General features: G+C 52.1%; 6 protein-coding genes across 6 annotated transcripts; 2 read left to right on the top strand and 4 right to left on the bottom strand.

Annotated features, from left to right (window-relative positions):
- Positions 1 to 417: 417 nt before the first annotated feature.
- ASPVEDRAFT_35600 (urease accessory protein UreG) lies at positions 418 to 1806 on the top strand. The gene is made up of 3 exons (XM_040811028.1): positions 418 to 875; positions 926 to 1024; positions 1084 to 1806. Exons 1-3 carry the CDS (start codon positions 721 to 723, stop codon positions 1622 to 1624), a joined length of 795 nt encoding a protein of 264 aa, XP_040661997.1. The 5' UTR covers positions 418 to 720; the 3' UTR covers positions 1625 to 1806.
- Positions 1807 to 2083: 277 nt separating this feature from the next.
- ASPVEDRAFT_23254 (uncharacterized protein) lies at positions 2084 to 2413 on the bottom strand (the record flags this gene model as incomplete). The annotated part of the gene is made up of 1 exon (XM_040809530.1): positions 2084 to 2413. One exon carries the CDS (start codon positions 2411 to 2413, stop codon positions 2084 to 2086), a length of 330 nt encoding a protein of 109 aa, XP_040661996.1.
- Positions 2414 to 4150: 1737 nt separating this feature from the next.
- On the bottom strand, positions 4151 to 5218 carry ASPVEDRAFT_35599 (uncharacterized protein). Its single transcript, XM_040811027.1, has 4 exons — positions 5037 to 5218; positions 4876 to 4949; positions 4724 to 4768; positions 4151 to 4614 (listed from the first exon to the last, which is right to left on the bottom strand). The coding sequence occupies exons 1-4, from the start codon at positions 5109 to 5111 to the stop codon at positions 4503 to 4505; spliced, it is 306 nt and encodes a 101-aa protein (XP_040661995.1). The 5' UTR covers positions 5112 to 5218; the 3' UTR covers positions 4151 to 4502.
- A 1387-nt stretch (positions 5219 to 6605) lies between these two features.
- ASPVEDRAFT_78008 (flavin-containing monooxygenase) lies at positions 6606 to 8747 on the bottom strand (the record flags this gene model as incomplete). Its single annotated transcript, XM_040816471.1, has 7 exons — positions 6606 to 6833; positions 6897 to 7304; positions 7379 to 7563; positions 7636 to 7852; positions 7983 to 8047; positions 8130 to 8537; positions 8594 to 8747. 7 exons carry the CDS (start codon positions 8745 to 8747, stop codon positions 6606 to 6608), a joined length of 1665 nt encoding a protein of 554 aa, XP_040661994.1.
- A 235-nt stretch (positions 8748 to 8982) lies between these two features.
- Positions 8983 to 11891, top strand: ASPVEDRAFT_145746 (uncharacterized protein). Its single transcript, XM_040808068.1, has 3 exons — positions 8983 to 9827; positions 9972 to 10630; positions 10676 to 11891. Exons 1-3 carry the CDS (start codon positions 9363 to 9365, stop codon positions 11517 to 11519), a joined length of 1968 nt encoding a protein of 655 aa, XP_040661993.1. The 5' UTR covers positions 8983 to 9362; the 3' UTR covers positions 11520 to 11891.
- On the bottom strand, positions 11703 to 13082 carry ASPVEDRAFT_121950 (dipeptidase; the record flags this gene model as incomplete). The annotated part of the gene is made up of 3 exons (XM_040805936.1): positions 11703 to 12594; positions 12648 to 12807; positions 12866 to 13082. The coding sequence occupies 3 exons, from the start codon at positions 13080 to 13082 to the stop codon at positions 11703 to 11705; spliced, it is 1269 nt and encodes a 422-aa protein (XP_040661992.1).
- Between the last annotated feature and the right edge of the window lie 1836 nt (positions 13083 to 14918).

The following is a 14918-nucleotide window of genomic DNA, read 5'->3' as shown; positions in this document are numbered from 1 at the left end:
GCATGCTGGGTGGTCCACTGAATTATATACCCGAGGGAGCTATACCGAACTGCCGTTCCAGCTACAAAATAGCAATTTGAAAGAATGTGCATTGGTGCAACAATGTTTAGCCATGGTCGAATGAGAGCCCTTGACGGGTAAAATCCCCGTCCAAAACATGGAACGTTCGACAGGACGCGAGACAGCCGGCTCCTCTCCTTGATGGATCCGGCAGCGTTGAAGCTTCCCCATGGGGTCGTCCACTGGGTGCGAGCCAACCATTTCAAGCGAGCCAGCGCCAGAATTTGGGCCAAGTCAGGGTCCGAGACCGTAGGGCCGCCACGAGCGGAACAAGCGACGCCGTTTGGGTTTAGATGCCCAGCTTTGTCGCACGCGCGGAGCTGGCTAAAGCTGGAGTTTAGCCTAGGTCGGGGAGACACCCCGAGAGCCTGTGCTTCATTGCAGAGTTCGCATGGAAATCTGTTGCATCAACACCACAACGAAAACCAAGCGATGGAATCCTTTGAGTTTGGATGAGTCTTGAAGGAGGCCCGAGGGGAGTCCACAGTGTTGACCAGAGAGAAGTTGTGGTGGCCGAGCGGACGGCGGACGTTCGCCGGAACGAGCAGCTGTCAAGTGTCAGTCAAGCGGGGCGGCGCTCTCTTAACCCCTCACTGCAGCTGCATCGCACCACACCACCTCGTCCTTATCATCGCTATTAAGAACCCCCAGCTGAGAACCATGTCGCACTCGCACTCGCACTCCCACGACAATATCGCCGACCATGGCCACTCGCACGAGATCCTCGACGGCCCGGGCTCCTACATCAACCGCGAACAGCCGCTGTACGAGGGCCGTGACTGGAGCGACCGGGCCTTCACAATTGGGATCGGAGGGTATGTCGTAAAGATATCACTGAAGCTGAAGTCGAAGCTAACTGGAACAGCCCCGTCGGGTCAGGAAAGACAGCTCTCATGCTAGCACTCTGCCGCGCCCTTCGCGAGGAATACAACATTGCGGCCGTCACCAACGACATCTTCACCCGGTGCGTCCAGTCTTTACTAACCCTGCTCTTCTAATGACTCAATTTCTGATATCAAACAGCGAAGACGCCGAGTTCCTCACGCGCAATAAAGCTCTCTCGCCCGAGCGCATCCGCGCCATCGAAACAGGCGGGTGCCCGCACGCCGCCGTCCGCGAAGATATCAGCGCCAACCTCCTCGCCCTGCAGAACCTCCACCGCCAATTCCAAACCGACCTCCTCCTCATCGAGTCCGGCGGCGACAACCTCGCCGCAAACTACTCGCGCGAACTCGCCGACTTCATCATCTACGTCATCGATGTTGCTGGTGGTGACAAGGTACCCCGCAAAGGCGGGCCCGGCATTACAGGCTCCGACCTGCTGGTCGTGAACAAGATTGATCTTGCAGAGGCTGTGGGCGCGGATATCTCGGTGATGGAGCGGGATGCGGCGAAGATGCGAGAGGGCGGGCCGACGGTCTTTGCGGTTGTGAAGAGGGATGAGGGCGTTGATCATATTGCCAACCTTATTCTCAGTGCGTGGAAGGCTAGTGGTGCATATGAGCTTAGTCTGCAGCGGTGGAAGAATGGGGGGCAACGGGGATCTGGAGCTGTTGATGCTTAGGTGGGAACCCTTGCCTATATGTTGGTTAAGCATAGTATCATGAATATAAAACGAGGGCCTTTTCACTTCTATTGCGAAGCACTGCGGCATAATTCCCCACTGTCTTCAGATGTACAACGTTTTACAGATATGATTGGTAGTCACTAAAACAAGAGAATTGCTCATAACGAAATAGTCGATCCCATTCCTTCCAAAAATTGAACGAGTGTTAATACATTCCACAATCTTTGATATTCGAAAGAAAGAGCCTTGTATTGAACAATACCAAAAATCCCAGTATCATCAATTTCTGTTTTTTATAACCACAACAAAAGAAAATAAATATATAACATAGTCCTCCTAAGCTGATAGACCCGTGTATAAATGTCCCGCCATACTTATGCAATGAATTGTCCTAGTTCAACAATTAGTTATATTACAACAAGTCAAGATAGCCCGCAGCCACGTACTCATTCACCCTTACTTAGTCCAACATTCATAAGAAGCAATCGCGTTCCAGCCCGAGGCATCGCACTCTCCGTCTGAAACCTTGCATGTGTACTCGTCGCCAGGAAACGGATTGTAGCAAGCAGTGGAGTAAAACTTGCAGTAGTCCGTTCCTGGTGCGGGTATGACCACCTTGCATAGGTTGTCGCTCAGGAAGCCGCCGACGTTGGTGCAGCCGCCTTCGCCGTCTGAAATGGTTTGCTGGTATTGGTTTGGGGCGCATCCGAACCATCTCACGATCGTGCTGGCGCTGGCGGCGGAGATGAGGGCCATGCCGGTGACTGCGGTGCTGAAGGCCTTCATTTTGTTTGGTGGAGATAGGATTGGTTTTGTTCGAGGTGTGTGGTTCTGAGGAAGTGGATGAGGTCAAGTTGAGATGTCTGGTGAGTGCAAGACCTCATATTTATAATATTCCACGCTCGTGTTTACTTTGTTGATCGTCTCTGGAGACGTTGCAATTTTAGAAACGACGTATACTTCCGACAGTGCTTGCTCGTATACATCTTGTTGATCCTGTCTTGGCGAGGTCGCAGTGTATGGGGTATATCTTTGAGAGTCGGCTATGCTCGTATTCAAGATCTACAGATGCACTCGTATTCAAGCTGAAGATCCCCTCTTGGCAGGGTAGCAGCCTCACAGTGTACGTACCTGATAGAAGCCTTCACTCGTGTTCAGCCTGTTGATCTTCTCTCGGCGAGGAAACAATCTTTGGATCTTTAATTGGAACAGTCCTCAATACTCGTGTTTGACTTGTTGATCTCAGCTTGGCGATGTAACATGAAGAGTCATTCAATAGAAACAAAGGCTTTAACATGCAATTTTGTGAAGTCTCAATGTTGAAGTCATCTATGGATCTTCCACTCCATCAACACCCATCGCCACAAAATGGTCTTGGCAAAGATTCATACACAGAGTAGTATTACTATAAGGTCGTATAGAAGTCTCATTGCCTAACCAATCCCCGTTGAATTCCCACAGGGAGAGAAAGGATTTCGGACTTCATTCCTGGAAAGGCAGTTTCTCGGCAACTGCCATGAACGTACCATATGCCGCGAGAAGACCCAGCAGAAGGGGCTGTGATTGAAGGAGAGAGCCGGGGTTGCAGCGTTCATGACTCGATAGGCCCTGCCAGACACTCAATTGAACGTTGTCTGAGATTGTTGTCTCAGCCATATGGAGTACATACGACAACATGTGGAACATAGGGCTTTCGTCCGCGCAGCCCTGATCAAAGCGGGATTATCAACGCGGGTCAAATGTAACATGCTCGAGTCATACAGCACAGTACATGAGATGGCAAGGCAGCGGTAGCAATGCTCAGTATCATGGGTGGAAGTGCAGGTCGCAGGCGTTTTCGCGCCAATTTTACAGATCCTAGAATCAGGTTATATAGTGATACCCGATTGTAGAGGTTTGCAAGTAGGGCTTTACCTGTACCATCCATCCCCGAAGACAGAAGTAAAGGAGTAAGATGAGTAGAACAGTAAGATATATATTAAGTTCCAGCTCTAGTAGCTATAATTCAGTTAGTATATAAATATATTACTGTCAGGGTATTAAAACATACAGAGGGGTGCTATTATAACAGAATAAATTGACCGAGAATCGAAAGCAACAAGACTGCAGTAGCGAACTGCTGATAAATGAAATGCTGAATGACCTACAAATATGAGATACAATGCATGAGGGGTCGGCGTAAATATATAGCCCTAACAACTCAACATCGAGTACTTTTACCATACCTCGGTTCTATTATAAGACAGCAACCTACGGAGCAGAATCTCTTCGAACACACCCTAATTAGCGTGTGTTATTGGAAATCGTCAGATCGTATGTATACTGGCCACTAGGAATATAACTCTGAGTGTTCCTGAGTCGCCAAGAGGAATTAAAGTCCGATGAACCAGGGCCAAATATACCATAATCAGATGAGCTTGACCAGTTTTTGGCTTAGTGATCAACAGTAATAGAAGCTCACATTTACACAGTTCCGTGCAGCCAGCTTCTCTACCCAGAACAGCAACCAGTATATCTCCACCTGGTGTATTCATCCCGAGCAGTCTTCATCCAGTGACAAACGATTCTCGCATTATGGTTCTCGTCACTATTCCGGCAAAACTGCCATTAAAACAGATGCAGTTCATCTTTAGTAAGAACAGAGGTTGAAATATATATCACCTCGAACAATCAAAATCCATCACGTCTATATTCAAAGCCTGTTCTACAATTTCTAATAAACAACACCCAACAGTTACAGCGACAGCAGCAGCGGCAGTGAAAAGCGATAACATGCCAATAAAGGCTGGCAGGGCGACAGGAGCATCCGATGAATAAGATACAACCCTCCCCTCCATCTCTCACCACAACTCAAACCAAGTATACTGTATGCAGTTTAGAACAAATCCGGTTCCTCGCAGATGACGCTCCCAACGTGAACGGGCTCCTTCTTGCTCGTGTGCGTGCCTGGCTCGAGGACGACAGTTATCCCTGTGCACATTTGGCCTCTGCGTGATTGATATGTTTATTAGCATTATTTTCTTCCCTTTCGCATCTTGCAATATTCCGGGGGCAGGTAGGTAGGTAGGTAGGCAATAGGCAGGCAGGCAGACTCACGTGAAAACGCGACACTTCTTCGTAATATGCAATGTGTGGACTTCCCTGTTGTAGAAGATCTTGTTAGCTATTACTTGACCTGACCTTGACTTTACTCAAGTGATGGTCCATGATCCAGATAGAAGAGAAACGGTATAGGTAGAGAGACGCACTCCTTGCCGATATCGTGGCAGTCATCCAGCGGGACGACAACCGCGTGGCTCTCCTCTCCTGTTTCCAGACCGACCTATACAGGGACGTTAGTCTCGTTTGATTTTCGATTAATTCGATTGCGACCGGATGATGAATTTCAATCAGATGTCAAGAGACTCACCGTTGTCATTTTAGCCGCTGTGGAGGAAACCAGGGCGAAGAGAGCGAGGAGGGAGACATTTGCTGTGACGCGCATTGTGGATTTTTAGTAGTAATTCGTATGTTGGTGGACTGAGGATGAATCGTGTACTGTCCTACTGGGCCTGAATCGACATTTATCTCAGTGGGAAGGGGGTGAAGAAGTCGAAGCAGGTGAGAGACGAAGGAAAGGCTTGCAGCTTGGACAGGTCGAATGATTGGCATCCCTTGCGTCGACGCATTCCGTTCCTGAGAAAAAAATTCGTTGGTCCAGGAGCATTGAGTGCAGGATTTAATATCTGTAAAATATCTCTTTTATTTTTGTTTGGAGAGTGTATGTTCATGAAGCGTTGATAATATGTTCTGTATTCTTAGATGTGGTAGCCGTATAGGGCTCAACTTGGATAGCCTCATCCCAGCCCAAGCCAAGAAAAAAAAGAAACAAGAACCATGTACCATGCTCATCACCACAAGCAACTATCAACCCCGTAATATCGGAATGAAAATATACTGTAGATGGGTACTACCCAAATTAACGAGGGTGAGCAGCCGCACCGTCCATATACTGCCTGCCAGCCTCGCCAACCAGGCCGTTGAAACAACGTTCTCACCTCAAAGCCAAGCCAGCTAGACAGTCGGTAGTTATGTAGAGACCTCACTTACCGACACAGTACCTTGCCCAGCCCATGCATTGCCGACGGTATACACATGCATACAAATGCCTCGAGCCGAGTCCAATCAATCAGTAATCAATCAATACTAATCAACCAAGCCAAGCCGCTCGACTCGCCCATCCCGGCCAACAGACCATAGACGGATGTCCGGAGTCAGGCCACACCTAATGCACCATCTCATCATATCCCATCCCCCCGCGGGCTCCGTCTATATGAAACATGCAGGTACCGGTACAAACTAGAGGCGCAACTAGACAGGGCACTAGAGGCGCCGGTCCGGACACGCGGGTGGTGCCAGAGTCCATCAGATGCCGGTGGCATCCCAGACGTCGGATGGTGACTTCATCCCGGGACGGGGGGGAGCGAGATGCATGTTAAGTGCGAGCGTTGCTGCGGCGGCGCTCGAATGGGAGTTGTCCCGGGGTTGTGGATGGGCCGTTATTTGCTCGGTTGCTGGGTTGGTTGGTGGGTGTGCCGTGCGTGCGTATGCAGACTGCACTGCGGCCGTTGTCTAGTCTGCTCTGCTTGCAGGGATGAGGGGTGGGTTTGGAAGACAGCGTTGTTTGGATGGTTCCCCTGCATTATTTAGTGTATTATGGCCTGGGTGTTGTTGAGGACAGGATAGAATGAGGAGTTAGTATAAAGCGATAAACAGAATGAGCATAAAAACAACGAGTAAAATGAATAAATGATAATTCATAAAAATAATTCATAAAATAACAATGCGGGGGGGAGTATCTGAATTCTAAAGAGAAAGTCAAAGCCGAACAGCGCTGGCAAAAACAGAAACAGAAAAACAAGTTTTGGCCAAAACTCAATTCGAGACCCAAGTCCGACACCAACCGAGACAATTCTAACAAAAATATACGAAATTGGAGTCAGCAATAATCGTGGCAGATCCCGCTGCGGACGGACTCGTCCATGCGGCACTTGCAGCGCTGCAGCAGCGACTTCTCCGGTCGCAAACAGGCGGTATTTGCGTCGCTTGGAGACCGAGCGTCATACGACCAGTCGTCGAGCCCCGCCCAGTGCGTCGAGTACCACATCTGCAGCGAGCTCCAGGGGTAGATGAACCAGTTGCGGCCTGTCTTGGTGTCGTTGAAGTACTGAAACAAAAGGAAGTCAGTTGGAGTGGAGATAGCACCGGAGATACCAGGGGAAAGACGTACTGTGCTACACGAGTCAGTAAAGACGGTCTTGTCGATGGCAGCGTGCAGCTGCTCGTTGTAGCGGCGCTCGCTGTCGTGCTTCGGTTCCACGGCGGAGGCGCGGCCTTCGAGGATGGGCCGGATGACCCGAAGGATCAGATGTGTATAGCTAGTCCAGTCAGTACTATTACCGTGCGGTGTGGCGGATATGAATTGAGAGAGAGACCTTTCAATGGCAAACAGCGTGGAGGTGTGCGCGCGGCCGCAGTTCGGCCCCAGGATATAGAAAAAGTTGGGGAACTCATTCATGGCAACGCTGTGGAAGGCCTCGATGTAGCCAAAGTCGTCCCAGTGCTGGGCCCTGCTGCGGCCAGCTCGCCCGCGCACGTCGACGTCCCAGTGGGTCAGCGAGAAACCCGTTGCCAACACCTGCAGGAGGTCAGTCTGGGTAACCACTAACCAACCGCCATGGCAACCAAGTGGGGAAAGGGTGAAGAACGAACAATGGCATCGGCCGGATAGCTTCGCCCAGAGCGAGTCAGGACGCTGGACTCGCCAATGCGAACGATCGGGTCGGCCGTGAGCTGCAGCTTGTCGTTCTGGAGACACGGGATGTATTTGGCCTTGTCGAATACCCTGCGCTTGCAGCCAATTTCGTACTGGGGCAGAAGGAGCGGCCAGTACTTTTCTGTTATTCAATCGGTACCGGGTTAGTCGGTGGGTCTGGACCTTCAAGAGCGAGGCCAAAGCAGCAACTAACCTGGTGCCGATCCTGTCATGTATTCCTTGCTCTTGGTGGCTGCCACCAGCCGGCTGCGCGACCCCTGCTCGCCGCGCCCAATCATGACCAGGGCCGTTTCCAGGTAGACGAAGAGCAGGAAGCGGAACAGCAGCAGGCAGCCTGGCAGCCAGCGGAAGACGGCCCTCCAGAAGGCGCTGATGTCGAAGTTGTCGTTGGGGACGTAGTACTGTGGGGTCTGGACCAGTTAGGGCTTGCATTTGGTGGGCAGTAATTGGTGACAATGGCCTTGTCCCTCGTTCCAGTTTCCGCTAACTGGAACAGTGGAGAAATCCCGACTGTCGGAAGTGTCAAGAGTCAAGACTTACTCGGATGAACTGGGTGATCGTCTTGGTTTCGTGGATGACAGCGGGGATCACCTGGGCCGCGGAAGCTGCATCAATCAGAATAAATCATAAATAAAATAAGAAGAAAAAGGAAATAAGAAAAGAAAAGAAAAGAAAAGAAAGAAATACCTCCGTTCCCGACAACTACGACATCCTTCCCCCGGAGCGAAAGATCGTCTCGCCAACGGGCTGTGTGGACGATCTCGCCACGGAACGAATCCACACCAGGCAGATCAAAGGAGTTGGGATTGACCAGCGCTCCCACGGCCGAGATCAGGATCTTGCACTCGTGCTGGAACACCGTGCCATTGACCAAATCCCGCATCCGCACTCTCCACGTCTGCCTGTCTTCCTGCCATTGCGCCCCTTCCCACTCCGTCTGGCACGCGACGTGCTGCAGGACCCGATACCGGTGAGCGACCTCATGGAAGTAGTCGAGCACCTCCGCCTGGCTGGGACACAGCTTGGAGAAGCCCGGATGGGGCGCGAACGAGAGACTGTACAGCGCTGCCGGGATGTCGACGGCGCAGCCGGGGTCTGCTTGTTCCTTAGTCTCAATGCGGCTGCCACGGAAAGAAAATGGGCAATGGTACATTTGTTTGCTGACCAGGTCCCTCCAACCTCCTTCGACCGCTCGTAGATTGTATAGTCGAACTCGCCGAATTTGTCCTGCAGCTGGCAGGCCATGGCCAGGCCGGAGAAGCCAGCGCCAATGATGACCACCTTGCTGTACTTTGTTTTGGACATGCCAATTAAGTTGGCAAACAGAAACAGAACAGAAAAAGTAAAAACGTAACACGTCAAACGTAAAAAAAGTAAAAAGTAAAAGAGAGACGGCGGGTCGGTTTATGTACCGAGTACGAAGGTTATAGACATTATCTAATGGGCTAGTCGGTTGTGTTATAGCGACAATAAAGTTACAGTAGTGGTCAGGGCGCCGGCAGGATTTGCACTGAATCAGTGAAACGCGAGCTGTGGATCAGGCAACTTCATAATCAACTGTCAAGCAACATCGATGATATTAGAATTGAAAGAGGTCTGATAAGGCATCCAGAGATTCTTCATCCAGAGATTCTTCAACCCTTGACGAGTCTCATCTTATGAGGATACAGTCGTTGGCTCCCTGTCAGGATAATTCACGAGCAGTATCCGGGACTGAAATTACGAATGGCGATGGATCGACTCAGACCCGAAAACTCTTCCGGTGTCACTTCACTGACTTCCTCTTCCTTCCATCTTCCAAGAATCAACTGCCCCGCCCCGTTGGCAGGCCCACTACCGGCTCACCTTGAACCGTTACCGAGTACTTATATCTCTCCAGCTGCCCATCGGTCAGTCAACTACTAGATGCAGTAACACAGTATGGACGCGGTTTTCGCCCTCGGCTGTGCTCAGACGGCCATCCGGCTCGGCCTCTCGTCTCTGACCCTGGCAGCGCTTCTCGCGCTTGCTCTGCCCGCCTGGCTGCTGCTCATCTGTTGCTCGCGCTCGCTGCACACCCCCCACAAACAATCCAACTCAAGGCAGATCTTCCTCGGCCGGCCTCGCCTGCTACCCACTCAGGTCTCCCATACCCGCCTCGGGACCGGCCGCTACAACTACACGGTCCCTCACTTCCTGGTGGGCACGCCCGTTGGGCTGCAGGGCCATGTCGGCAGGGTTCTCTCTGTGGACGAGCCCGGGTCCCGAACCCAGACTGCCGGGCTCATGCAATATCTGTCGCCAAACCTGGCGTCGTGGTTCACCGTGCATGCCCACCACCACCTGGACAAGGGCAATGACGCACGCGGGCTCCAGGGAAAGCTGCACGATTTCCTTGTGTCACAGGTCAGTCCTTAACCCAGTTCCAGTTCTGTCCAGTTCCTGCTCCACCGCTCCACTTCACTCCTGCAGCTGCCCCAATCCAGACTCTTGCCTTGGGTCTAGCCTTAGTGGTTTAGTTGACAGCGGGTTCGCGCTGACTTTCCCTAGGGCCTCTCTCCCAGCGAATGGCCCTACGCTTATTTGATCACCATGCCCCAGTTCCTCGGGTACCAGAGGAACCTTGTCTGCATCTGGTATCTCTACTCGGCCTCCCGCGAGCTGTCCGCGATGATCATGGAGGTCAACAACTACTGGGGCCAGAGGAAGATCGCCTTTAGCCGTTTGACCGGCGAGACCGCTCTGTCTGCGCCTGCACCGTCTGCACCGTCTACACTATCCTCTGCAGAAACCCACCCCTTCTACCACTCCAACCCCCGCCATGCCTCCTACCGCGGCACCTGGGACAAGGACATGTTCATTTCCCCCTTTGAGAAAGTCGAAGGAACCATCGCTCTCCGGTTCTCGGACCCCCTCGCGCCCAATACGCCTCTCCACATCACAATCACCCTGCTTTCGCCGTCCGGGAAGCCCCGTTTGATTGGCCGTGTCTTCTGCCCGGATGACGGTGACCACGACCCGATCGACCCACTGGCTGCTTCGTACTGGAGCATCCTCCGCTTCCTCCCATACTGGACGGGAGTGTTGGTCGTCACTGAATTGCTTATCATTTATGCGGCGCTGCGGATCCGCGCAAAGGGTGCGCCTATGTTGTCCATGCCTGAAGTGCGGCCGAACAACCACCCGCGCGATGAAACTGATATCGAGCGGTTAGTCTATATCCACATAAGAAGGAACAAACCTAACATAAGCAGGAACCTCGAACCTGCCTTTAGGGCATATCTCAAGCACCTCGTCGAGTCATCTCAGTCACCGTTAACACTACACTACATCCCTTCTAAATCTCATGTTCTCGAACCAGAAACATTCACCTCAAGCCCAAAGGATACCAATGATATAGCCCTAACAATCCAAGTCCTAACACCCAGCTTCTACACTTCTTTCCCTCTTTACACAGACCCTTTGGTAGCATTCGCAACTGAATCCAAGCCATCTCCCGTCCCCTCTGATCCCTCTTCCCGCCGTCTATACATGTCACATCCTGAGCTCTTCTTTAATCTCCTTTCACTCAACACTACTTACCACAAATCTCCCGCGAAACAAACAGGCACGCAGTCATTCAACCTCAAAACAAAACTATGCCACTCCCTAATTCCCCGTCTCCGTGAAAACCTCAACCTCAACCCACCCAATTCAACGGAAGAGAATAAAGAAAGTGAAGAAGAAGAAGAAGGGAAGGGATACTTCCTCGACACATTCATCCTCGCCCCACCCAACACCACCACCATCACCACCAAGTCCCTCCAGGAATCCTACATCACAGCACTCTGCGCCCACCTGCTCGCCACGAAATTCGCCTTCGGACTGCACCAGCTCTGGACCTTTTACGGGGCCGTGGGCTGGTTTGTTGTGTTCCAGCTTGGACTGTCGGTGTTTTTCTTTCGGGTGTTGCAGGGGTGCTCGGGGGTTGGTGTTGTTGGGGATGCGGTGCTTGCTATGGCGTGTCATTGGATGGGGTTAAGGCTTGGAGGGGGGCTTGGGGGTAGTTTAGTTACCTGGGCTGGGGTTTGTATATACATATATAAGATGACAACTTGATGGATATAATTTATAATGGACATAATGATATGACGAGATAGTGATATGATTGACTGATTTATGAATTGACGAGTGTGTTTTAGTATCTATATTATATTGTACATAGTCATCCACCCACCATACCTTACCTATCTCACTTCATTCTCCATCAATGCACACCGAGAAAAAAAACCCAGACGGAGATTAATCCTCCAAAGGCCTCACCCCCTCCTCAACCATCTCCGCCGCAACATCCTCAACCCCACGCATAACCCGGAGGACATTCCCCCCGATAACACCAGCAACATCCTCCACACCCACACCCCGCCGCAACAACTCCCGAATCAAATCAGGGTACTTGCTTACATCCTCCAGCCCACGCACGGCCTCTCCCATCCCGTCAAAGTCCGACCCGAGTCCGACGTGCTTATACCCGATCATATCACCCACGTACTGGATATGGTCAGCGACGTCTGAGAGCGTTGCGGGTTCCGGATCATCGCGTTCGCTGCCGCCCTCGCTGCTGCTGCAGCGCGTATACTCCGGGAAAAACGTAACCATAACGACGCCGCCATTCTCAGCAAGACGGTGCAGGATATCGTCAGGGACATTGCGCGGGTGGTTACACAGGGCATAGGCAGAGGAATGGGAGAAGAGGACCGGTGCCTTGCTCGTATCTAGGGCATCGTGCATAGTCTTAGCGCTGACGTGCGCAAGATCAACAGCCATGCCGAGGCGGTTCATTTCGAGGACCATGTGGCGGCCTGCAGAGGAGAGGCCGTGGTGGAGGGGCTGGGCTGGGGATGCGCTGTCTGCGTATTCATTGTGGCAGAAGTGCGTGAGGGTTGCGTAGCGTACGCCCAGGGAGTGGTAGAGGCGGAGTGTGGATGCGGAAGAGCCGATTTGGTGGAGGCCCTCGATGCCGAGGAAGGAGGCGATGCGGGTGGTGGAGGTTTTGAATATGTCCAGGAAGGCGGTGGTGTTGGGGACGAGGGTGAGATGGTCGGGGTAGAGGGTTGCGAGGCGGTGGATGAGGTCGATCTGCTGCAAGGTGTCGTGGATGTATTCGTAATTGGGGGATGGGGAGCTTTCATTGCTGGGGGAGTTGCGGTTAGTTCCTGTTGATATACATGCGGTGAGTAGACGTACCATGCGACATAGACGCTCCAGAATTGGCCCCGGACGCGGCCTTTCTCTAGACGGGGAAAGTCGACCTGGCCGGGCAGTTCGATCTTGTCGGAGAAATTGCTCTGGTAGATGTGGTTGTTGTAGTAGCTGCGGATGAATTCCGCAAAGTCATTGTGGCCGTCTGGATGTCGGTTAGTGTCAATCAAGTACGGTGTTACTCCGGTGTACGGTGAACTTACCAGTCAACGGCTGCAGCTGCAGGACCTGCTCGACGGGATCGACTTTGGTGTGACACGGCGAAAGATGGGCGATGCCATAGCAGGCGACCAGTCCAACGGCAACCAGGCCAAGCGCGCGCCGTTTCCAGGCGGACGGCTCAACGGGCTCAACGGCCGGTGGGGAGGACTGGTGCGGGTGCAGATCTGCAGCTTCTTTCGTCGGCAGTAATGGCTGCATCGTGGCGGCGACAGTCGACTACCAGACGGGAAAATTGGCGGTGATGCTGTATTGTACAATGATGCATTGATAGGCCGTTGATGTCAGCTGTCAGCGGGCCCGCACATGATCGTGCGGAGTTGACAGTGACACAACCGTCAGACTCCAAGCCAAGACGCTGGTGCACGAACGACTTCCGACCTGCTTATCTACATGAAATCCCGCCACCAGTTGGCATTCCTTCATTGGTCAATCGATATTACCATGTGGAGAGAACCTTGGTGTGAGGCAGTCTGCGAGCCAATCGCCCTCGTACTTTGTTGCTCGCGCTCTTCGTTGGCTCTGAGTCTTGCGGCACTCGGACTCTCCTGTTTCGGTCGAAGCTCGGGGCCCTTCATTAATCACCACTCAGCTGTCAATACTTGGCCATCGATTGCACGGACTCCTCTGGAGCTTTGACAATCTGCAAAACCAAGGTAATTCAGAACTTGAAATTGAGCCTTCACAACTACGGAGTACAGAACGTAAGGGTTTCTACGATCGGACCTCTGTAATCTGCGTGTCAGGGATGAACCAACAAGGGATACTCGACCAAGTAGGTGGGAGGAAGGGATACCCCCGAAATCCCCCAGCTCGCGCATTCCTCACTCCGATGGGCAGCAATGCATCTGAAAATATTTCCGGGGGCATTCATGATGCAATCATACAACAGTCGGAAAGTTGAAGACCCCAATTCCAGGAAACCCAATGCCTGAGAGTGGAGAAGCGGAGGGCTGACGCCACACCTTTACGCCACAGTGGCGGTACAGTGTGGATAGTGGACAGTGAGCACTGAACAGTGGAACTGGACCGACCGTGGCAGTGGCTGGAAGAGGCGTGCAAGAGGAAATCTCAGCCGAGCTAGCGCAGCTGCAGAAGCCCGAATGAGACTCGTGTCCGAGCAGTAACCTTGGTTCTGGGAGATGAGAATTGGAAGGGTGGTGTTCGACTCCACGATCCAAAGTTAAGGATTTTCAAAGTGCGAACATGCCAGGTAATCCCGTGGTTCATGGTCGGCCAAAAAAAAAAAAAAAAACCTTACCGGAATCGCCGAGGTTCGTGCTCTCCCGTGTTGACTGTTGACTGTTGAGCAATTCGCAACGCGGCTCAGATAATGGAGATCAACACGAGAAAGGGCGGGTTGAGTGCAGCCTGGGATTTCAGCTTCAACCATTGAACTCAGCGATGGCTTTATGAAAGCCAATCTGGAGAGCTCGCGCAGGAGCCTGCCTGACAGAGGTCAATCCTTTAGCTCATCGTCCAAAATAGATAAGGCAAACGTCGATCATCCAGCATTTCGCAGGGCTTTCTGATTCCAGGGAATAATCCCTGGCCGATCGGATTTCTCTATCTGGCACGCCGGAATGAGCTGTCATGTGATTGCGTGTTGGCAGACGTCACCTTGAGCAGGGAAGATACAACATGAATGGTGCAACACTGGCTGCTGTGTTGACGCGAACAGTGGCAGATGATATCAGGACCAAGAAGAGGTGGACAGACGACGGTGTCCTCTGGCACTCTGGAAGCTGTATCCAGAGAGAAAGCAATTCGCCACATGGAGAGAGAGACGGCGCTCGAGTCGCACTAAGGGCGCGCTAGGGGACGATCTATTGGAACTTTGATTTGGATCTCACTTGAAAGATCTTTCCGCTGAGAACGTGTTCGCAATATCCTCAGTCAGTCAGTAAGGCTTCAGGAACAGCCATCGCTCTGTTATGTTGCTGTTGTTGTCTGTGCCTGTTCCTGTGCCTGTCCTGATCCTCTGGGCACCGTAGTAACTTGTTGTAGCGTGCAGAGGAGTCTCGGTAGGCTGGCAGT

Source organism: Aspergillus versicolor, assembly GCF_001890125.1.
Source record: "Aspergillus versicolor CBS 583.65 unplaced genomic scaffold ASPVEscaffold_1, whole genome shotgun sequence".
NCBI lineage: Eukaryota > Fungi > Ascomycota > Eurotiomycetes > Eurotiales > Aspergillaceae > Aspergillus > Aspergillus versicolor.
This window is presented reverse-complemented; position numbering and strand designations above follow the sequence as displayed.